Below are 22,599 nucleotides of genomic sequence, written 5' to 3' on the forward strand. Positions count from 1 at the left end.
ACGAGGACTGACATATGATCAGACAAATGCAAGTTTATGGTTGATAAGTTCTGAATGGTATTTTTATCTTCTCTAGTAGTCACCAAATCAAGCGTGTGATGACTTTGCGAGAAGCGCCAGAAACATGTTGCACTAAATGCACACCCCTCTAACATGTACCAAACATTTTCCACTCGGGACAAGTTAAGACCCGGCCGTCTAACGACTTTATCACAATCCACGAAAAAATAACCAATCTTGCACGCCTTGCTTGCTAACATGACCAAATAACAGCCCTATATTTGGGTTATGTATTAGATCATAACTTCTAAAACTAAACAAACAAGCAGACAGACAGATAAGTAAACAGGCCATTTCGTAAGTAATCTTTATTTCTTATGAGCTGTTTAATCATTTGACTGATACAGCTAAATTTAGACTAGGGGGCAATAAAGTATACATTTACAAAGCACCCAAAGCTTAGTGATCGAGTCTATCAACACTGGAAGCATTCAGAGCATAACATCAACATTTTTCAGCTGTACGTATCATCCGCTTTGAAAGTGGCTAGGCATTATTCTAAGACATATATAGATCTGTAAATGAAAATAAACTATAGATCCAATTTCATCACTGGAAAATTTAAAAATTTAGAAAACATTCCACGACTTTATACCAGAAGCCAGGAGAGCAGGCAGTTAAGCGGACCAGAGTGCGGAATGCGCTTGTGTTGTTCTGTAGACTATACACTAGTTAAAGCCCTCGGGCCGACACGTCTATTGAAAATACTGATATTGAACTTAACTAGACTATGAAAAGGTAAATTGCAATAAAAAGGTCACCGTAGCAATTTTTTAGAAGGTTATGTCGTCGTACATTTTAAAGATATTCTTCCTTTCTAGTTAAGAAAACGAGCTTTACTTTCACGGCATTTTCTACATCTTTTTAACCATCGCAGACCAAACGCTGTAACCTGCTTACTTCATAGGTACCTAGTCAGAAACCCTGTTTTGATAAAACATGTTCAGTTGGTGAAAACAACGTTCAAAGATACAAATCGGAATGTTCCCGTCTGAGAACACCATTTTACTTACAGCAAATGTGAACAAGCTGCATACTGATACATTGCTGATTTCTTGAAACCCCAACACATTTTCCAATTTATTTAATCAAGCCGAAAGTAAAATAAGTTAATTTAATATTCAGCATCCCGATAACTAAAAATTGTTTAATAATATGTCAAATATACAATTAGAGTCTATATCGTATAAACAATTTTCTTATAAAATAACATATGGACTCAATAGTCCAGCCCAATATATTCATATTCACAGTATAAGACAATGTAATTAGACAATGACGCATATTTGTTCGAATAATTTGAAATTGTTACAGTTTTGACATAACTTCAAGAAACTTCAATAATTCTATTTTATACACTTCGCGTCCATTTTATTATCGGCTTCAATTAAATTTACTGTAAAACACTAAATATTTCAATGCAAGATCTTAAAATACTAGCAGTGGAGAGCTGCACTCGTGAGCTTGATTACAAATTCATTAATTATAATGTAAATATCGCTATGAAAAGCTCAGTTCGGCAGAAGCATCTTCCCTGCGACTGATTAAGCTTGTTCTATACCAGTTGACTAAGCTAGGGCCAGCTCACCGATCTTGTCAGACCTGTACAATAAAATGACATCCCAAAAAGTTACAACTAGTACTCTGAGCACTGCTTAGTAACATCTCGTGCTCAAATTCTGTTGCTGAAGTTGTTATTGTTGGTGTAGCCGTTGTTGCTGCTGTCAGATACATACTATAAAATCTCACTAGTTTAATTAAGGCTACCGTACACCTTTAGAAGTGCCTCGCGTCCACGTGATGTAGCGCGTCCGGATACCTAAACTCCTATATCAAATTAAAGCCCATAGAGCTGGCTATCAAACTATACCAAGAACTTTGAAATCAAATGAATTGTAGCATTTTTTACGACCTCAAAATGCGAGTGTCCGAATCACCTTTTGAACCGAATCCCCTTTTGTCCTTCAGTTCAAAAAGGTGCCTGCGATTTGCCATATTTAATTTCAGTGAAAATTTACTGAACATTTTCGCAATAGGAATAAAAATATATGGAGTGATCGTAGAAAAGTCGCTCTCAGAGAAAAAAATTTTTGGAATAACAAATTCGGTGGCGCGTTTTTGTCGCTTATATATCAAACTAGCTACCGTCCAAATTTGAGGGTAATCGAACAAATACCCTTTGACTTGTAGCTTCCAAAAGGGACCCAAAGATGATCAGGACGCTCACGTTTTAAGGTCGTGAAAAACTCGACAATTCATTTTATTTCAAAATTCTTGGTATAGTTTGATAGCCAGCTCGATAAGCTATAATTTGATATAGGGGTTTACATATCCACAGTTAAACCAGAAGCGCTACATCGCCTGGACGCGAGACAACTCTAAAGGTGCTCTAAAGGTATACGGTAAACGTGACTTGAAAGATGGGCGCAAGCTTGACCCCGGCCTGGGGCAAGGAATGCAAGCATAGAAAACAGTCGGAAATCGAGCTTAGAAGAAGGATAGTGTGTGTTTAATAGATGTCCATTACAGGGTCATTTAAACAAAATGCTAAACAAGAAGCGTACTCTATCTACAAGCAAACAGCAGGCTTGGTATTTGTATTTACCTCTGTAATTTGACCTTTTCTGGTCTGCTTTTCCTCCTCAACTTCATCATTACTCTTTCCATTTCTTGAATGAGGCATTTCCAACGAGTTACGTCTTTTAAAGGTATTGTCCAAGTGAGATCTAATCGATATCCTTTCGATAAGTGATCGCCTCCGAGGCACAGTGTTAATAATGTCTTTATCTTTGATTGGTCTCCGTCTTACCGGTGTTTCACTAAAAGTGTCCTCAGTACTCTTTGATCTCCCTCTTTCCGACAATTTGTCGGGAGGCGAGAAGGGTTTGAAAATAACATTTCTTTTCTTGTCCTCCTCTGACGCAGCGACTATATCTTTTCCGTGACTGGAAGCTGGCGTTTCCTCGGCACTACTCCTTCTTTTAGAGAGATTTTCTTTACTATTAGCACGTACCATTGGTGTTCGTTCTAAAGAGATTTTCCGCACCTTGTTACGTTTCACGTTGGATTTAGACAGTTTTTCTTCGAGTGGTGTTGAAATACAGCTTCGTGCTGAAACATCCTCGTCTGTTGATTGAAGATTAAGATCGTACACACCACTGCTACCTGAAGAGTCAACACTTGAGGCAGTTTCTGAACTGACGAGTGATAACCGCTTCTTGGTTGAGCGAGGACTGGAGCTGTTGGACGGTGTAGACTGGGTCCTCATTAGAGGGACATTGACAGAGTTTACTATCGGTTGGTATGGTGACGTATCACCTGGTTGTGTACTTGGGATAACAAGAGGCGGCTGACTTCCCACACTGATACCTGTTGATGCTTCCGTTAAACCATACTCTGCCATTCAAGAAAGTAATCAAAAAGTTCATTAAAAAAAATGTTATAAAAATACGTACTTATTAGAGCTTACAAGAAGCTGTACAAAGACAAACAAGTACCTCTATTTCGCATAGCTTGTTTCCATAGTAACCTTGTAATCTCTGTCACCCAAGCCGTCTTCACTTCAAGAGACTGCGCCTACAGAACAGAATCAGTAATAATACAGTCAGATTTCCTCCAACGGCAGATTTTAAACCCTAAGAAATACATAAGGCCACGGTGATTTACTCATAAAAATCGAAGTGCATAAAAACCGCACGGATTCAAAGCTCGCCCCAAACAGCAACGCAAAAGATGAATTTTAACTTGTGATGAATGAACGCAGGAAAGATAGCAATAAATAAGAGAGGACGACTAGTGCGCAAAGTTCACTGGAATACTAGTAAGCAGGCTATGGCACCGTTTAACAATAATTAGTCATTCAAAGCGGTTCTTTTTTTTTAATTTTGCTTTCAATACCGTTGATTTATCTCCATAGAGTCTTGGCACATTGAGAAGAAGTAAGCGGCTCAGGCCAGACTAATACAGAGGCCTTATTAGGGGTTTTCCGGATATTTAGGTAAAAAATTAACGGGATACAGGATACTTGGGGGAAAAATTAATGGTTTATGGATCAGATAGATAGATCAGATATCCCGGGATATCGAACAATTGGAATTTACGGGATATTGGATATTTCGACTAAAAGGGATATGAGATACCCAGACCCCTTTAACGGGGCCTCAGTTCCGACAGTGGACACCAGTTTTTCTCGCGTCCAAGTTACTGAGCTTATTTGTTCCTCTGCTAGTCGACACTTGACTGTAAAAAAGAAAGAGAAATTTCTAATTTTATACGTTACTGACTTCAGCCTTGAATTGCCTTCGTTCAGTATCGGATAGCTCAGTCTTTTACCAACTCACGTGTTCGATTTCTGATACTACTCCACTTTACGGAGAAGCAGAGATTGTGGATAATACCCTTCACTTTGTCTTAAAAAGGAGTTTGCTTCAAAGTTGGATTACTGCCAGACAGAACAAAAAAAACACGCCCTACTTTATTCCATGCGCGTAACTATCGAGAGAAGTGACAAGAGTTAAACCGCTGACCTGTAGAACAAAAGTGTCCTCTGGCTTCCTTCTTCTGAACCACAGTTCAAACTTGAGCCCGCTGTCACCAATGTTCTCTGTAAGACCGAGATCAGTTGTCTGAAATAAGGCAAAGATAACAACACACACGAAATTAAATGAAATGAAAGAGAAAATAGGAAATGAAAAATGCAGAATTCTCAGATTGTACAAATTGGCCCATTAAACAGATCTCTGAGTGACGAATTCCGCCAAGATGAGAAAATAGGTTTGCCTTCATTTGATAAGCAACATCAAGCAACGTAGAAATCGTAAAGAAGTTCAATAATGTATGCTGTGTCAGCCACGATAGTGCACCAATGCAACTTAGTACAGTAGCATACTTGAGAACATTCGTCAAGTAAAATATAGATCCGTTAGAATTTTGTTAGCGTTTTCTGACAATCGAAAAAAATACGGACTCAAGAATTTAACTGATTAATGAGACTGAGGAGCAGATTTGTTGTGAGATCCGGTAGAGTTTATTGGACTTGTTTCAGGCATGGTTGGTTACCTTGAGTGAGTTCTTGTAGTAATACAGGTCCACTCCTCCTGGCTGCTTCCTGACTTTACTGAATATCACAAGGTCATCTTGTAAGAACACTCGCCGCTGGTGCTTCTTTTTCCCAGTCCATACCGTGAAGTTGTCTTGGCGCAACAGGCGACCCTGTTCTTTAAGATTCATCTGCAAACCAGTAAAATTCACTTCCGGTTATTCTTGATGTTTTTTGACAAGTTCTCACAGTCATTAAATCCTGGCCAAACCAGCATTAAGGAAAGGAAAAAATACAGGAAGGAACAAAACAAAACACGACACACGAGAAACCATAAACACATGACCAGTGGCATCCTGTGGGCGTTCTTTTTTCTCCACTTTGTATGTATGCATGTTGGTTTGTTTGTTTGCTTGAAACGTCCCTTTGTTTGTGTGTCTGTTTGTTTGTTTGTTTGTTTGTTTGCTTGTTTGTCTGTCGGCGGTCAGTCAGTCAGTGAAAGACTGATTAAGACAAATGAATACACTTACGTCACAGCCTCTGAGCGAATCCCAGGCAAGCAAGTCGTTACCGTGCCTTAGCTGGTATTTCACCATTTCTTCCGCAGCCTGGAATTAAGAGAAAGAATTAACACCTTCACTTGTCATCAGAAATACGGGATACATTTAATATACAATCCTGACAAACAAACGTACCTTGAGCTCCGTGATTTTCGGATGTCCCGTATTTAATGCTTTGATCATGTCCTGTCGATGAACATAAGTATCAGTTAAGTTATATTAGGAACGTCCGAATCAGCTGTGTTACTGACATAGTTTCACCTACCTATCAAATAAAGGATTTATGTATGTATTGAATGAATCAACCATTTAACACGTATAGATACTCACGCGTAATAGAAGTCCATACTTTCCCATCCTTTGAACTGGTTTAATGAGAAAACTTCCAAGATCAAGTTTGTCTCCAAGTTCTTTCTGACGCGCCTGAAAAAAGAGAACAGATTGCTTTTACTCACTGCATCTCCTTGTCCGAGTGCAAGGGCCGTTCTAGGACAATATCGCTCGCACATTCTCTGGCAAGGCCGAGCGAAAGAAGGCCTGTACAAGATGACAGTTAAAATCCATCAAATATATTCGTTTGCACACGATTGGTCTTAACGCGACAAGTGGCTGAATATTCCCCAGCTAACACTGGGGAATATGTGGGTGAGATTCCCCAAGTTTCAAAACGTTTCGCGTGTTGCGAAAAATATTTGAAGGGTGACTCTCTCGGAAAACTGTTCGCTTCTGGTAATTGTTGATAACTTGCACAGCAAGAGTTTATAACAATACACCGTCCACTAAACAGGTCACGACAACAAATAAAAAGTCATCAAACATAACATGTGGCAAGGATGGCTGGTTCGATATATATCTGATATACTGACTCACCCTGAAGTATACATTGCCATGATCAGCAAGAAGCTGGTCTGAGCGGGGCTTGTTCTTGTTATACAAAGCATACAAGTAGAACTGACGTTCCTAACAATTACATAAAAATCTTTCATCAAACAACGAAAACTAGCTACGTTAACAAACAAGCTCCTAATTTTACTCTAAGGTTTGGGCAAAATCCAACCAAAAAATTCCGTCCTACAGAATAGAACTTCTTCGAAACATTTTATTTACGGACACTAATCGGAAAGGCAGACACCTCCCTGAGGGGGACATGATTGACTCGCTGGACTCGGCTGAAGTTTACTTGTTTTTCTCTAACTAAGCTCTGGATCCGTGTTAGTGCCAGTTCACTGTGAATATCAATAGCAAGTAGGAATTATCCATTGTTTATTTCCAGACTGACTGCAAAGGGTTGACTGCAAAGCTATAGCTTGGTTTACACACATACCCATTTCAAAAAACAACTTCCGATGTCTAAGATTCGGTCCTTGCACGCTTCTAATTCTTGCAGGAAATACCTGAAAAGCGAAAAGAACTACTAGTACACAGGGACACATGAGAGAGATTACGTGTAAGCGCAGAAACTCTGCAGATAGGTAGGTGGACACTTAGTCTCAAAACGCATGGTGTAGGCAAGTAAAACATGATTAATAGATCACCATCACTGAACGTACGACACTAACCTTTTATGGAAATCGTGAATCCTCTCTATATTTCCAAACAGAATGTTCTTCTTGCCCTTTAGTGATGGCAGTAACTCTGGATTATCCATCTCTACGATGTAATTCTAAAGTAAAAAGAAGAGATAAGACGTAAGCGGTAAAACTTCACAACCGAAAACTGAAAAAATCGAACTTAATCCATTAATGGTCAAAGAAACGCCAGCTGACAAAAATAGTTTACTCACATCCATAATATACTGAAGTGATTTTACATAGTCCCTCTCCGTATCAATCATCTCTTGAAATATATACTTCAATTTCCTAGGGTCGGACAAAACAGACATCAGAAATCACGACGGCAACAAAAAATACCAGTCTTACCGAATATAGCTCGACGTGGTGACGACTGACAATGACGAGAATGAACAAATTTGAAAACGAAACACTCAAGTTTTCAAGTATGCCTTGCTTGAATTAGTCCGAAGTTTTGAAAATATATTTGCACTTGACAGTAACTTACTCTTCTATTCGGGGATTTAGCACTGGAATTTCCTCAATAACTGGCATTTCAGTCTGAAAGGGAGAAAAAAACCCAAAAACATTCAACAAAACGGTTGAAGTTTTCACTCGCCAGTGAATGTGTTCATTTTTTGACCGGTCTTGCTAATAAACAACTTACTTCCTTCCATGAATACAAGGCTGCAGATGTGGGAGATGATGAAGTCCTCCGCCGTCCAGGTGTCACCCCCTCCACGTGTGTGATCGGTTTGTCTATTTCGTCCTCGCTTTCAACCAGTAAGTCCCCCTCATCCTCGCCCTCGTCTTCCCCTCGGCCAGGACTGGAAGTGGTGGACTCGTCACTGCCTCCAGTAGTAGTACTGCTGACCTCGCTTGAAGGGTGACCCTAAGATATCGGTTTCAGAAGACAGAAAAGGTCAGCTGACAAAAAAAAAAAAAAAAAGAACTTACAAGAAGTGATGAAACTTCATTGATTCGACTTACATCAAACCTGGACACATATTCAAAGTTTCACATGAGAACGATCTTAACACCCGCTTGTGATCGTTACCATGATAACACAGAGAAAGGATGACATGTGGTACCTTAATGTCCTACATCTAATGTTGGGTAAACATGACTCACAGACTCACCGAAAGCCTTTCCTGGGCTCTGTTTAGTGTTTCTTGTCGCTTTTGTAACATATCTAAGATCTCTTTGTAGCGTGTAAGTATATTCTCGGCTTCCTTCACTAGTTTCGTGCTTGCCAAGTTTGTAGCCAGTTCAGATATCCGGTTGAGTCGACTCTCGCTCCACACAGGAGTCTCTTGTAGATGCTTCTCCAATCCGCGTGTTAATGCAGTGACGCCTTCTAAATAAAGGATCTCTTCCATGTTCATTGTGGCCAGCTTTGTTAATGTCCTCATGGACCAGTCTGAGGCCTGTTACATAACAATCCACGCAACAAACATCAAGTTATCAATTGAGGAGTTGTTCTGATTGGGGCTAACCCTTTAGCCCGAAATATCAGTCATCTCCCACCCTCGGCCCGGGATTAGGCTGAGGGCGGCAGAGGACAAGTAGCCGTGCTTACACCATGCCGCTCATGGACCACTGAACATCCGCACGACTGGCTCAGACTAAAATGTCTGCTGTTATACATCTCTTTCACTATATTTCATCACTGTGAAACTGAAACACCGGTTTAGAAATCACCTTACCAGCCGTAGTTCTATTACCTGCTCAATCATTTGGTAAAACTCCATGCAGGAACTGAGCTGCTGTCTTCTGTGTTCAAGCTTTCTACAAAACTTTCTGTACATCTCCTCCAAGGCTCTTTTTCTTTCTTTAATTCCAATTCCTTCGTAGTGGCCTCCTTGAACCATACTGCTTCCTTCCTCAAGGAGATTTTCCACTCGATCGCAGTAGCACTGGAAACAAAAATATTAAAAGTCACCATTGTTACTCGGCCATCGCCACAAGTGATTCCTTACAAAACGTCTCGTGAAGTCTCTAGAAAGTAAGCTTTTACAGATGTTCCCTTGCTCACCGATCCAATCACACATCCCTCGCTCGACTGCAGCACATTACCTTGGCTTTGTTTTCAAAGTCTTCGAAGTCCTCTTGAAGCGTCTTGACATGACCAATGGAATCTCCAATCTCAGTGTGTTTGTCTAAGAACTGTTCTCCTTTCGTCGATATCCAGTTGACGACCTGCAGTTTGTATAGAGAATGCATCAGCTGAACACTGTGCTTGTTTCTCAGCTTTGTTTTGAATTTCAATTCGAAATATATCTTGGTTTGGTGACGTTTGCTTGCCTAAATTTTTGCTGAGTGATCTGTGATGCCATCATTTTAAAAAAGAAGCAAATTAGCACGAAAGCCCATCATACACTTGTCAAGACTGGTTTTCGCTAACGCATAACGTTTAACAGGTGTATGATTCAAAATAAAAATAAATAAAAGATAAAAAAAATCTTGCTTAGATATATTTCTAATCAAAAATTCAAAACAATAATCTGTGCTAATCACGAGCTCGTACAATCTTCTCACTGGCTAATAAGAATCTGAAACCCTTCGGATTCTGGAACTTAATTGAGAATTTCAAAACATGAATTTGTTTTCCAGACTGTAAAGGTTAGCACATAAATGAACTTCCTATGTTTTACCTCGTCCAAGTCTTTTTCAAACTCCTTCAAGGCAAGGCACTGTTCTAATTTCCTTGTTCTGTTCTCTGTGAGCAACTCCAGTTTACAAAACACTTCATTCATTTGATGGTACAGTTTTGTCACGCAATTCACAGTTTCGATGTAGTCGGGCACTTTAGGTAACGCCGCCTCATCTTCCTGTAATCTAATCAATATTTGCTCTCCCTCAACTTGTAAAGCTGATAATCTACTGTCTTCAAACACATCCTTGATTTTCTGATGATGTTGCTCCAGGAGGTTTTTACATTCCTGGATGGTTTCTCCAAGTTTGCTGCTCGTAAACTGTTGCATCACGCCCATGGCGAGTTTGGCGGCGCTCCTACATCCAGTCATGAACGGCTCCAGTTTCTGAAACACAACAACAAATGGTATCAGCAAAGTATATTTGTAAGAACGCAATGGGACCTCCCCTTGCGGTCACAAAGTGTCTGTCCACTTGTGTCACAGTCCAGGAGAGATTTTTGTTGTATTTTAACTTCTACTTAGCTGGTTGCCAAGGTGACCAAGCATATGATGTCAGGTAAACACTACAATATTTAATAGTTTGGTTCGAGTTGGAGGAAGTCGGTTCTTGCTAGCTCACCAAAACACTACTCTTGCGGTTTATGGCACCGTGGTAATAGGAATGGATATTGACAAGAACAAAGAAATACTTTGAAAAAAAAGGCAACACATGCATCGCTTAATTAACTTTCAATTAACCGTGCGGTATTCTTTTAATTTTATAAAGGAAATGTAAGTTACCGCTATTGCGGGATATTAACACACGTTTACAATTAACAGCCGCAGCAAGTTAATAGCATCTGAATATTGAGCGTTAGAATTGAAGAATTCGTTGTTACTTTGAAAAGTTCAGGTATTTCATTGCAAGATTAACAGTGATTGGCCGAGAGCAAGCCAATTTATCGTTAATTTTTAATTTGTACTGCAGTGTAAAATTCTCGCGCGTTAGTAATTATCGTGGGTAAGCTAGAGCAATTGAGAATTTACACTACTCATGGTATTTGAATTTTTTTGGAGAGAGAATTTTCAAAAATCACTGGTAGTGTAAATCCATCATCGCATCCATACGATTACCTATACTAACTGGCCCTGGAACAAAGGTCGTCATGAATAAGAAGGTCACGAATAAGAAGGCGGTGGATGGATTAGTCTATATAACTTCCACTCGTCAATGCCTTGCGGAGACCGAACAGAAATTTTCACGCCGTATTATTCCGGAAATCAACCAATCTTAATGCAGTAAAGAGCGGCGAGGCTGCCGCAAGACACAGGAAATACAAAAATACACACAGACACACACGATAGCTGAATAGGAAGGACTGTTGAATGGAAAGGAGCTAAAATTAAACAATATCTATATCACAGGCAGATTTTTCTGGAAAGTCGTTAGCATAACACAACTTGGGCCATATATTGTATTTTTAACAGCGTTCATAACACAAGATAGATTTAATATATTTTAATTACTAGAGCAGTGTCAATTAACTAGGAAGAACAACTAATCGCAACAAATTAAGGTAAATTAAATCGTTATCTTTATGTTATTCATTTCTGATCTGTCAGGCACAGTAATAAACTTCACGCACACAGCGTTTTGTGCAAATTAAAGCTGATTTAAACAAGGCACGGGTCAGTATTCTTTAAGTAGTTCAATATGATGAAAGTTGGATTGTCATGATTTCTACTCGAGTTTTCATTATGTTGGAACGTCTGAAATAAACACGCGAGCGACAGAAACTACAACATGTATCAGGTCCCCATTACAAAGTTTAATGAACTATCCCTTTGTACAACTCATGGTTGTCAGTTGAGGTACTTTTTCGTTAAGCCGTCGTTTCACCCACAGGAGTAGAGAAAATAATAATTATTGGTCTTGTTTTAATCGATATTGGATTGACACGAAAATACCCGCTAAATAACTTTCGACCAATGTTTAGAGGTTCAAAGTTAATTCACCGGACTTTTTCTGGTTATTCGTGCTATTTATTATCAAAAAGGTGTGCCTGGGTCATAATCCGGGTATGATCTTTAGAATCGAAATTGCGGCAATGTTTGTGCAGCTCTCTCGATTCAGTGGTAGGGATAAGATATGTGTATTGCTATCATGCTAAGTCCAGTAGGAAGCCTCTTAAAGAAATTGTTGCAACTTAAAAGACTCGTACTTACTATTCTAAATCTGATCCACTCGTCATGATCATAATTAAAGACTCCACCAAACTCAGGTGTCAGCTGTGTGCGGTCAATGTAAGACTTAAGTTCGTCCACTGTTGTTATGAGCTTGAACTGAAAGCCAATACAGGTATTGTTAAACACCGATACAGTTCATATATTAATACACTTCGCTAACCTAACTATTGTTCAACACTGAAAACGTCCTTCAGTTGCACTGGAATCACTGATAAGTGCAACCTGAGTTTAAATTGTGTTGAGAAATCGCTAAAATTCAGCACACGATAAGGGTAAAAGAACATCACCGTGTTCTTGTTTACAGGGCAACTGAGCGCACTGCAGTTCCATAACAGCTTCTATTGGAGAGCAAAGCAGAAAATAATTGCTCTGGAATCATGGACAATTATCTAGAACAATACGCTCATCTGTCACGGTTGGTGTGCATTATTGAAATAAATCAACTGCATTTTATTTTCACAGAGGAAAGGAGTATAGTTCAGAGCCATTGGCATCATACCACTACATGAATCATTTGGATTCGATAACAGTCGAGTTCAACCTAATATGCGCACCATAAACAAAACGATAGCATGGCCCTTGCCCAAGTATTCCTTAATGGGGAAATATTGCTCAAGTTTGAAGTCAGGTGCTTTGTATTGAAAAAGCACTTGACATAACAACAGAGTGACTACTATTGAACAGACGGCACAACTCCAACGCTCAATTCTCTAACATAGCGCTGTAGTAATTTATAAGAAGATAGGTAGGTAAAATGCTAAAACAGTCAGCTCACAGTTTTTTTCGATAGAAGAGACGTACATATGGTTTAAAGTATAGATAGTAACTTGATATCCTAGGGGGCAACAAAATGCTTTGGACATTTGTATATTTGCCGCTTTCTATATTTGATTTCGATCTACCGACCTATTAAGTAGAATAGAGCCGTATTAAGCTGGGGTCAAACAATTGGTGAACAGAACGGCCGTTATAAATTTTGACAAGTATTTCTTAGCCGTCCTCTACAAAACAGCAACGTGAAATGACTAAATTCTGCTTATTTTGGAGAACGTGAACCTAACCTGCCATCACACCTTCCCTCCCTTATATTCAGACGTGGCGAAGGAGGGCAAAAAATAAAACGTCTGATGGCAGGTTAACGTGAACCACAACGACTAATTTTTTAGTTCTACTGGGAATGAAGGCTGTCATAACATGTTTAGTTTGAGCAAGATTTTAGACCTCCAATAGATCTAGAAAACTGCGAAATTCGAAGGTAAAAGTGCCATCGTTGTAAGAAACGTTCAGCGGTCGTGACTGTAGCAATCTTTGCGTTGTTTGATCCAGGTCCTACGGGGATTTTTCTCAGTTTGGTAGCGACCGTATAGCAATCATATGGAAACCAGGAGTCGTAAATGAGGATTGCTCAATTTCGTCTACAGCGATCGCAAAGATTGCAGCGATCATAACCACTACATAGCCTTAAAGTCGGCACACACCAGGAGACATGAGGGGACATGAGGAGGGGACAGGCCCCTGCGTGTCTGTGAAAGTATAGGACGCAAGGAGCAGAATAAATGAAAATTGAGGTTATTTTGACTCTGCTTCATGACGTTCGAATTCAAACCAGCTGAATTTCACGCAACATGTCGCGGGGACAAGTTTGTCTCTGCAACACAAACTTTTTCGCAAAAGCGAGGAAACCGTCGTTGCTTCATGTCCCCCAGTGTGAGTCGACCTAAAGTTGCAATAGAGCGATTTCACAAAGTTCATGCTAATGACAATCGTTAAATGCTAATGTGTCGTTGATGGTTTCACTGGCGTTTAGCTGAAATGTTGCATAACGATGACTGTGGTCAATACACGTGAAGATCTTCTCGTGTCAGAGGCCGCTGGCTGAGCACGCGATTTAGTAAGCACGTGGCACGTGACACTCAAAGCAGAACATTTGATAAGGGCCTGATTAAACGCTGTGTGAGTCACATGACGAGTAATAGCCGAACTAACAAATTCCTCTCATATAACCTTAAATGCTTGATTCTAGTACAACACATTAAATCCTTGAACAAACTCATTACCCAGCAAATACCACGCAATTCCGCTGTGATCAGAAACCAATATCGAAAGCGTTACGACGTCATTCCACTTGACTCTTCTTGTCGTGCCTTTCGCTCAAATGAGCAACAAATTACGTTTGAGAACACATATCAGCTGTGTTCTCGGCAAACGCGAAACTTGCAAACTTTCACATCTATTCATCAGAGGATAGTAACGCAAAGGAAAACAACAGACCTACTTACAGCCGATTTCAGTGTAGTGTGGTGTTGACCCGTGTTTTCAAAGGGTGATTCGCCAGTCAAGTCGATTTGATCAGTTTGTGTAAACATAGAGATAAGTTGTAAAAGATTCTGGACATTGATAATCGGCAGGCTGGTAAATTTGCTAGGCTGCCAGAATCGCCCGATTATGGTGAAAAGGTAAATCAGGTCCGTCGAATCACGTTAAACAGCACGCTGTGCCCTATGACCGTCATCACGCGACTCTATAGTTGAACATGGAGACTTAAAAAAATCGCTTAATTACTGATCACAGTTAATTGAGGGAATAGAAATGAAGTCCAACAAGGTTCTTTGCTTTTATGTTCTTGTTGAATTTTTGGTCTTAACCGTGCCCAACACTCAGTAGGACCGGCAGTAAGTGTCTGAGCAGCTAACCGATATCCATTTCAGTTACATAACTCATGCAGATTGTGAGTGTGAGCTTCGACCTCCCAACATTCATGATGGCGTGTTTGTTTCCTCCATTGAAGTTTGCCGGGAGTTATGACTATTTACTGTACTAATCCAAGTTTTACGTCTAACTTCTCGTTTATAAAAGTATTCTTCATTGCTAATGTTTCGTGGACTTTGAGATAAGTCGACATCAAACCTAGAGGACAGCAAATGTAATAGAGAACCTCGCTGAAACGATCACACCGTGCAAATCCAGGTTTGAACAACCAGGCCCTTTAGAAGGTTGCAGCGAGAAGGCCAGTAAACTTGCTAGCGTCGAGTGTTTATTGTCGAATCATGTCGAGCGAGCGTGTTTTGACGCTACACACTTGGACGTCCACTAATATAAAGGCCATGACCTGAGGGTCCTGTCCGCCAACTCTCTTCAGTCCAGTAGATACTGCAACTACATTCGGCTCACTTTTGCTTTTGTCGTTCAACAGAAAAGTGCGCCTACTCTATTATACTCTTGACAAAAACAAGCTGAGTTCGTGTAAAGTATAAACCAATGGTGCCAAATGATACTGTGCTGTATCGAACTAAACATTAAATATATGTACCTGAACATAAACTTACCGTACTCTAATCTGGAACACATTATTCAACGATATCACAGCGAGAAAGCTTTGAACAAAAATATCATACAAAGAGGACCGATTGGCGCAAACTGCCGAGAAGCGCGGGTAACACGAAGTGCGGGAGATACATGTATAAGATAGCGTCACGAGACAGTTGGTCATGGGACGATATCCCATTCCCATCCATTGATCCAAAGCTACACTGTCTACACTTAAGAGACCTTAATAGTCGGTCGCAGTCTCTTTTCTTCTGAAAATGATTCGTTTGTTGTTCTTGGCTACTTTTAATCCAAACAACGTTTTTACTGCAAGAGTATGCTTTGGACAAGCTCAGTGGTTTTCATCTCTAGATATCTAAATGCTACGGCAGCCCAGAAGGGTCACCTACCATTTTTATTTTTTTAATGTTTGTTTTAATTATTGTTTTCATTTTCGTTCTTTGTTTTTTTAATTTTTGTTTCCGTTTTTGTTTTTTGTCTTTTAATTTTTGTTTTCGTTTTTGTTTTGTTAATTTTTGTGTTTGTTTTTGTTTTTAATTTTTGTTTCCGTTTTTGTTCTTAAATTTTTGCTTTTGTTTTGTTTTTGTTTTTCGTTGTCATCTTTTTTTTCTGTTCAAAAAAAAGGAATAAAAACGCAAACAAAAATTAAAAACAAAAGCGAAAACAAAAATTAAAAAGCAAAAAACAAAATCGGAAACAAAAAAACAAAAAACAAAAACGAAAACAAAATCAGTGAGTGTAGACCATCATGCTTTGCTGGCAGTATCCATGACATGACCGTTGTGTGATCTTTTGGCCGTCAAGCGTAGTCACGCATCGGTTGCAATAAACTCTATGGCCATTTCATTGCTTGTCAACTTGTCTTGGGAGAAGAATATAGCAAGTACAAAGGTGACAAAGATTTCAAGTAAAGTCAAGGATATTTCTTCATCAACTTCCTTAACTTGTAAAAAGGTGTTAAAAGGTCGTTGTATAAATAAAAGCATATCATTTGCAGAGCTCTCAAGCCTCAGGAAAACGAATGTAATGTTAATCTCTCACAATGAACTTGTTATTGCACTCGCACCTTCGGAGCTTGCAAGACTTGCCTCAATTGTTTTGAAATTCTGGCTACGGCCCTAAACTTCTACTGGCTTCAAAAGCAGCGAAGAAATTATTTTCATATTCTACGATGATCGTTTCGTTGTTTTCGTGTTCTGTGTTTTATTTCTATTCATTGTTTGGGGTTTTCGCGTTTGAGTGTGATAGAAACTTGACAGATGCAAACATATTGCATGTGAGCTCCTTTCAGCGACGGAGAAAATATTGGAAGGGACCCATACCTTACTTAGGCCACTGAGGGAGGACATGAGCATTTGTCACGACATTTGTCTTGGTCCTCAGAATTTGCCCTTCGGTACCCCACACGAGTGGCACACAGTGCAAAGACCCCCTTGTGGTAAACGTCCCGTACTTACTACTTTCACGTCATGGATTGTACAACTGCAAGTTACTGGACAACTGCAAGTGAAGCATGATGGTCTACACTCATCGATTTTGTTTCGGCCGTTTTCGTTTTCGTTTTAGCTTTTGCTTTTGTTTAATGTTTTTGTTTTTGTTTCCTTTTTGAACGCAAAAAAACGCAAAACAGAAACCAAAATTAAAACGAAAGGCAAAACGAAAACTAAAACAGAAATTACAAAAACAAAAGAAAAAACAAAAACAAAAGTTAAAAATATAAAATTAGAAAGAACAGAAAAAAAAACAAATTACAAAACAAAACAAAAACAAAAATGGTTGGTGACCCTTCTGGGCTGCCGTAAAATGCAATAGGCGCGATCATAGAATGACGAACTTCGAGAAACGGGTGCCGCATGCCCCGACACCACACATCCATCAGTGGGATGGGGTTGGGTAGTACACTTCAATTAACCGCCGTAGCTGACGAGCAAGCAGTCTACATTTGGAAGTTTTTTTGAACTTCACTGCAAAAGCCCAGAATGACTCCATAAAAGGCTAATTTAAGGACGTTGGGCAGAAAACTCTGTTTACACCCATGTGATATGCTGAAGAAGTCTCACAAAGTCTCAATGTATTATGTGCTGACCTTGAATCTAATGCTCACCTCAAAGTTAAGTTGTTCTTTGACCTTAGATCCGCTGAATAAAACAAGAGGTGAGTCCTTCTTAGATAACACGTATACCATGTGTACACCACCAGGAATACTTTCCTATAAGAAATGGAAATCACAAACAGGCCTGTCAACAACAGAAACTCGACTAATTTATGTGTAAACAATACAAATCCGTGAAAAAGCCGCGGACAAAAGTCAGGCCGCTTGAGTGACGACTAAACTGAACAACAGTTGTCGTGAATTTTCTTTCACAGCGAACAAGATTTTCGCTCAGCAAAAAAAAAAAAAAAAAAAATTCCTAAAACAACAAATTCTATACCAAATGCTATAACTTCCTGCCTCGAGACGCAAGAAAACTATAATCTATAATAGTCCCACATAATAGCGCCAAAAGAACAGAAAACAGTGTATTACATATGTAAAAAAAAAGTACTTATTGCGTGAATAAAACCCAAGCATATTTTTGACCTATTCTACCTTCCTCTACGTTTAATAATTCAGTAACATGCCCTTAGCTGCTCATGAATTCTCTTGCTTTCTTCCCGGGCTTTCTTCTTATGGTAAAAAGACATTCAATGCGGCAGTGTGGCTAGTGTTCCTTAGACGGAAGCATAGAAAACAATTTTGTTAACAAACCTGAAAGCAAACCATGGCCTCAACAATGTTCTCGAGGTATTTTCGTTTCGCTGCCGATTTCCTCACGTCGATGATAACAGAAAATCCAAGGTTTCGGCTTTCTTTCCTAAACAAAACAAGGCAAATACCGTTGAGCGGTCAGAAACTTGTGTACGGAATCTGATACCTGTCACACCCTTTTCACACCTTTTGTGTTATGTGCCCAACTTCCGGTCCACTGACCGGATTCACAGACCGTACTGTCAAACTGTAAATTCCACAGACGAACTTTGTCGTCTTTCGTGGGAAAATAGAGTGCTTTTACAAAACCATGAACTACGATCGATCAAAACCAAAGTAGTAAGGCCATCAAAACGAAGGTTCCAAGAAGAAATAATCTCCAGTTACATCGACAAATAACGGTGTGTTGCAAGGGAACAGACTGAAGAGTTCGTTACAAGATACTACAGTAATGAAACCTAAAAACAGAGCTACGAGGTATAATGAAATGATAAAGCATGATCTATTCTTAGCAAAATACAGAAAATCACCTAGACGCGAATATATTACAGTACAGAAATACACGGGTTGCCAAATTAGGACACTTTCTAACACATTTGTTAGTCCAAAACACCGTTTTTTAGGGCTCTTTTTTCCCGTTCGCCGAAAAAAAAAAAAAACGCCTGATCGCAGGTTTAACTTGTCAAGAATGCAAATACATCCATAAAATGACAATCTCCATGATAACCAATACAATAATAAGCTAGATGAACACTGATTTTTCCTAATTATTCAAATAAAGGAGAACAAAGACTGATGGAGAAGTACGGATGAAGATCCTTTAGTCACATAATATAGAACTGATCTCTAAAAACCATCCCTTAAAATAACGAAAGAATCCACTCCTTTGAACATAAAACACCATATTCATGACGACATCTTGTCCAGTTTATAGATTCACGCACGTGTCATGTGGCGCATGGTACTTAACCTTTGGTCGTGAGATTGTTTTCATCTGATTTTTCTCCAAAATGGAGGAGAAAACTAATAAAAAACCTTTAGTCACCAACACTGGTGTTTAACATAACAGAAAACACGTGATGCAATTACAATACAATAGGGGACTTAAGATTTGAGAACGAGATCGAGTACGAGAACGACTTTTCAATTCTAGCTCGCAGGCTTCACGTCATCAAATCACATACCCATCTCATCCCATGAGCTAGCCTCTCTGCCTAAAACCAACATGAAGAGCGAGGGCTCTAGAAACGTCACTGATTTGAAATCGAAAATCGTACTCGTAGTCCAATCTAAAGGTCTCTAATAACGTGCAGAGCTGAACATGTTGACATAAAGCGTTTTCAAACTCGTGTTCGCCAACGTTTTCTTTACTAAAAAAAAAAAACACGACGAGAGTAAAGAATTTAGGACGACATTTGCTGGAGAGAAAGCGATGGCCATTGCCTTGGCATTCCTTTGAACCCTTCTAGAGCTTCTTTATGAGCGATTTCAATTGTTTTCAATGTGCAAATGAGGAAATACTTCCGGTACCACCCCATACCTACCGTGAGTAAAACTGTTGTGTGGCCCACCCGCAGGTGGTTCAGGGGATTAACTGCTCAGTGCTAATTTTTTCTAGAATATCCCTTTTCAGGTTAACTTTTCCGTCAGGATGCGAGGCAATTTCTGGTACAATTTACAAAATTGTCCGAAATTGTCTCGCATACATACTGGATCATATTATAAAGCAGGATGTGTAATGCAGCGAGAAAAAGTGACCGTTTAAATATTGTCTTACGTGCACGCTGGATCATATCATAATGCACATGACGGAAGGTAACCGTGAAAGGGGAATGGAGGTGCATCAACAGAAGAGTGACAACACGTAGTTACTACAAAGGATTATTTCTACGAAGGCAAGTTGAATAAACATCCGCCGTGCTGATGTTCGATCGGCTCCACAACTTGTGCCTGCGCAGCTGGTGGTTCGTCTTATCGAGGCAGGAATGGCGAAGAACTGACCTGCCAGTCTACACTCGGGAGCCTGCACAAGCTAGAGTATCAAATGTTTTTCAGTCGCTTGCTGCAGATACAAGGCACTCTTCACATTCTCCCGGGCAAGGAAGTAAAAGAGTACAGTTGTACAGTTTTCGCACAACAAACCAAATCCGCTTGACCAAAATACATCTTGGTTTTTCATTTGATACGACTATAAGCCGCGTACGTGTACGGCATTCAACACCGCTGCGATGAAAGAACAGCCATGTCAACAACTGAGACCTCTTGGCGTTTCCTCTCCTTCCTATCTTACCCTGCGCTCCCACTTTTCGTGGGTTGATGATTTTTTTTTCTTTGCGCGGGCGACTGGGAACGAGGCAGAGATGCGGTAAATGACCTTTCACACTAACTGTCCTAATTTGCAAGAGCAGAACATGCGCTAACTTCCCTCGTTCAAACAGATGTCAATATGTAGGCGTCATGGTCGCCTTGCTGTTCAAATATTGTAAAATCTACAGTCTACGTTCAAATTTACTGGCTAATCAACAGCGATCTATTCGACGGAAATGCCTTGCTACAAAAACGTAGACAACGTGCGACAGAAGCATCTCATCAAGAAAGTTTTCAAAAGTGCTCATTGGCAAAGAGAGGGACGGTTTAACACACTACAGCAGCGTAGTACACTGTACTGAGAAAAATAAATAGAATATTGTATTTATAGCCTAGACATATCCAGACTGATCACGCATACTGTACATACAGATACTGACATACCTCACTGCAGTTACAATGACTGGCCGCTGTGTATCACTAAATCGTGACACAAACATGCGTTCCAGTACCACACTTGTCCTGATGTCATAAGAGTTAAGAAGGCTCTGCGATACAGAGACTACAGAGACAGCCATCGCTTGCTCACCAACGCAACAACGAGCTGATATTTGACACTAGATCACCTCCCGTTGCACGCAATCTAATAGTTTCTGTGACTTGTCAACACGTGCTGTGCAGGCGCAGTATTACATATATTGTCTCTTCACAACCCTGATCGTGAAGAAACATAGGAGACGTCTGCGTGAATTCTGACGTTACTAATCTAACCGTTCGGAAGTAGGACTCAATCGAACTCAATCGAAATAAATCGAACGATTGGGTTCGATTAGTTCGATAATGGAACAAAATCGAATCCAAAAATTTGTGTAAGAGAGTTCGATTGCGTTCGATTTCCGAACTAATCGAACTGAATCGAACTTAATCGAACACAATAGAAAAATCTTAAATTTACCCTAATACAACCGATAATTGAACAGTCTGTCCAAGTAAGAGTTACAAATGAATAATTAACTAGTAGTATTTTTATTGATGTATAGACTTTTGGAATGGAAAATACATTGAAAGAATAAACTGTCTGTAAAATCGTAAAACAAAAAAACCGAAACGTAAAGTTAAACTCATCGATAACCTTAAATCAAATTGGAATACAGAACACGTTGAAAGAAACCGAAGAAATAAGCGACTAAGGAATGGCAGCCGGCCGGACAACTTGTGAGCTTTTCTAACAGTAATAAGATTGACAAAAGCAATTTCCTTTCCGTATTTATTCGTTGTTCTGGGCTAAACACCCTCGTATTCACCCGTTATTCGCATACCACATACCCCCATTTCCAGCCGAATGTAATAGACCGTGAATTTTACGACCGTTGTTTTTCAATCAACATCCATCCTCAAATCGAACCTAATCGAACCCAATCGTACTAATCGAACTTGATCGAGCCCAATCCAACTCACTCGAACGTTCGATTGCGTTCGATTGATCAATTTTTTTTTTTTGTGAGAGTTCGATTGTATTCGAATACCGAACTCAATCGAACCCAATCGCGTGATTGCGTTCGATTAAGTTCGACTGAGTTCGATTTGGTTCGATTAGTAACGTCGGGCGCGAATGGATAGATGCATCGTGTTCTCAAGCTTTCTGAGCTCATTACAGTATGAAAGAACGAGTAGAGATCGGTAGATAAACCGGTCTACCACCTAGAGACGACTCAACTGGATGAATTTCGACGAATCTCGGCAAGACATAACATTAAAAGATGGTTTGAACCGCTGAATCTCAATGCCACACAAGTCAGCTATCTCCACTATCAAAGTTCGACGGGACTGCAAAACAGTCCACATTTTTTTTCGTGAGTTAGTAAGCACCACGCCCTTTCGAAAGCAAACGTGATGAATAAGAGAATGCGGAGGTCTTACATACCAGACATTCCCCTATTGGCTTTATTATCATTATCATTATCATTATTTTATTTCTTAATAAAATCTACATTTTACAGTTGGACTGGCCTGCAAATAGCTATGCTAGTCTAGGCGGGCTAGTCTATCAAATCTGCAGTCAAATCAATTAAAATTGTTAAAAATCTCACCAAAATGGGAGAGAATGTAAAATCATTGAAAAAGG

The 22,599-nt window shown here is 39.7% G+C and overlaps 1 protein-coding gene across 2 annotated transcripts in view; it reads right to left on the reverse strand.

The window, feature by feature from the left end:
* Nucleotides 1-353: 353 nt before the first annotated feature.
* The window catches only part of LOC110048741 (puratrophin-1-like), a 32,607-nt gene continuing 10,361 nt past the window's right edge, over nucleotides 354-22,599 (reverse strand). Inside the window, exons 1-22 of one of the 2 annotated variants that reach the window (XM_020754516.2) lie at nucleotides 20,919-21,494; nucleotides 18,168-18,273; nucleotides 17,523-17,627; nucleotides 12,071-12,187; nucleotides 9,863-10,249; nucleotides 9,285-9,407; nucleotides 8,933-9,124; nucleotides 8,348-8,635; nucleotides 7,876-8,100; nucleotides 7,717-7,769; nucleotides 7,442-7,517; nucleotides 7,218-7,321; nucleotides 6,983-7,052; nucleotides 6,529-6,618; nucleotides 5,989-6,081; nucleotides 5,794-5,844; nucleotides 5,629-5,706; nucleotides 5,119-5,289; nucleotides 4,587-4,685; nucleotides 3,558-3,636; nucleotides 2,666-3,456; nucleotides 354-1,662 (exon numbers count right to left, since the gene is read on the reverse strand). In XM_020754516.2, coding sequence (XP_020610175.2) covers nucleotides 1,657-1,662; nucleotides 2,666-3,456; nucleotides 3,558-3,636; nucleotides 4,587-4,685; nucleotides 5,119-5,289; nucleotides 5,629-5,706; nucleotides 5,794-5,844; nucleotides 5,989-6,081; nucleotides 6,529-6,618; nucleotides 6,983-7,052; nucleotides 7,218-7,321; nucleotides 7,442-7,517; nucleotides 7,717-7,769; nucleotides 7,876-8,100; nucleotides 8,348-8,635; nucleotides 8,933-9,124; nucleotides 9,285-9,407; nucleotides 9,863-10,249; nucleotides 12,071-12,187; nucleotides 17,523-17,627; nucleotides 18,168-18,273; nucleotides 20,919-21,052 — 3,438 coding nt within the window. In that variant the 5' untranslated portion in view covers nucleotides 21,053-21,494 and the 3' untranslated portion in view covers nucleotides 354-1,656. Of the gene's footprint in view, nucleotides 1,663-2,665; nucleotides 3,457-3,557; nucleotides 3,637-4,586; nucleotides 4,686-5,118; nucleotides 5,290-5,628; nucleotides 5,707-5,793; nucleotides 5,845-5,988; nucleotides 6,082-6,528; nucleotides 6,619-6,982; nucleotides 7,053-7,217; nucleotides 7,322-7,441; nucleotides 7,518-7,716; nucleotides 7,770-7,875; nucleotides 8,101-8,347; nucleotides 8,636-8,932; nucleotides 9,125-9,284; nucleotides 9,408-9,862; nucleotides 10,250-12,070; nucleotides 12,188-17,522; nucleotides 17,628-18,167; nucleotides 18,274-20,918; nucleotides 21,495-22,599 lie in introns of those variants that run through there. The other variant, XM_020754515.2, reaches the window with a different exon arrangement.

Source organism: Orbicella faveolata, unplaced genomic scaffold (genome assembly GCF_042242905.1).
Source record: "Orbicella faveolata isolate gen_17 unplaced genomic scaffold, um_ofav_v1 contig_3, whole genome shotgun sequence".
In the NCBI taxonomy this organism is placed as follows: domain Eukaryota; kingdom Metazoa; phylum Cnidaria; class Anthozoa; order Scleractinia; family Merulinidae; genus Orbicella; species Orbicella faveolata.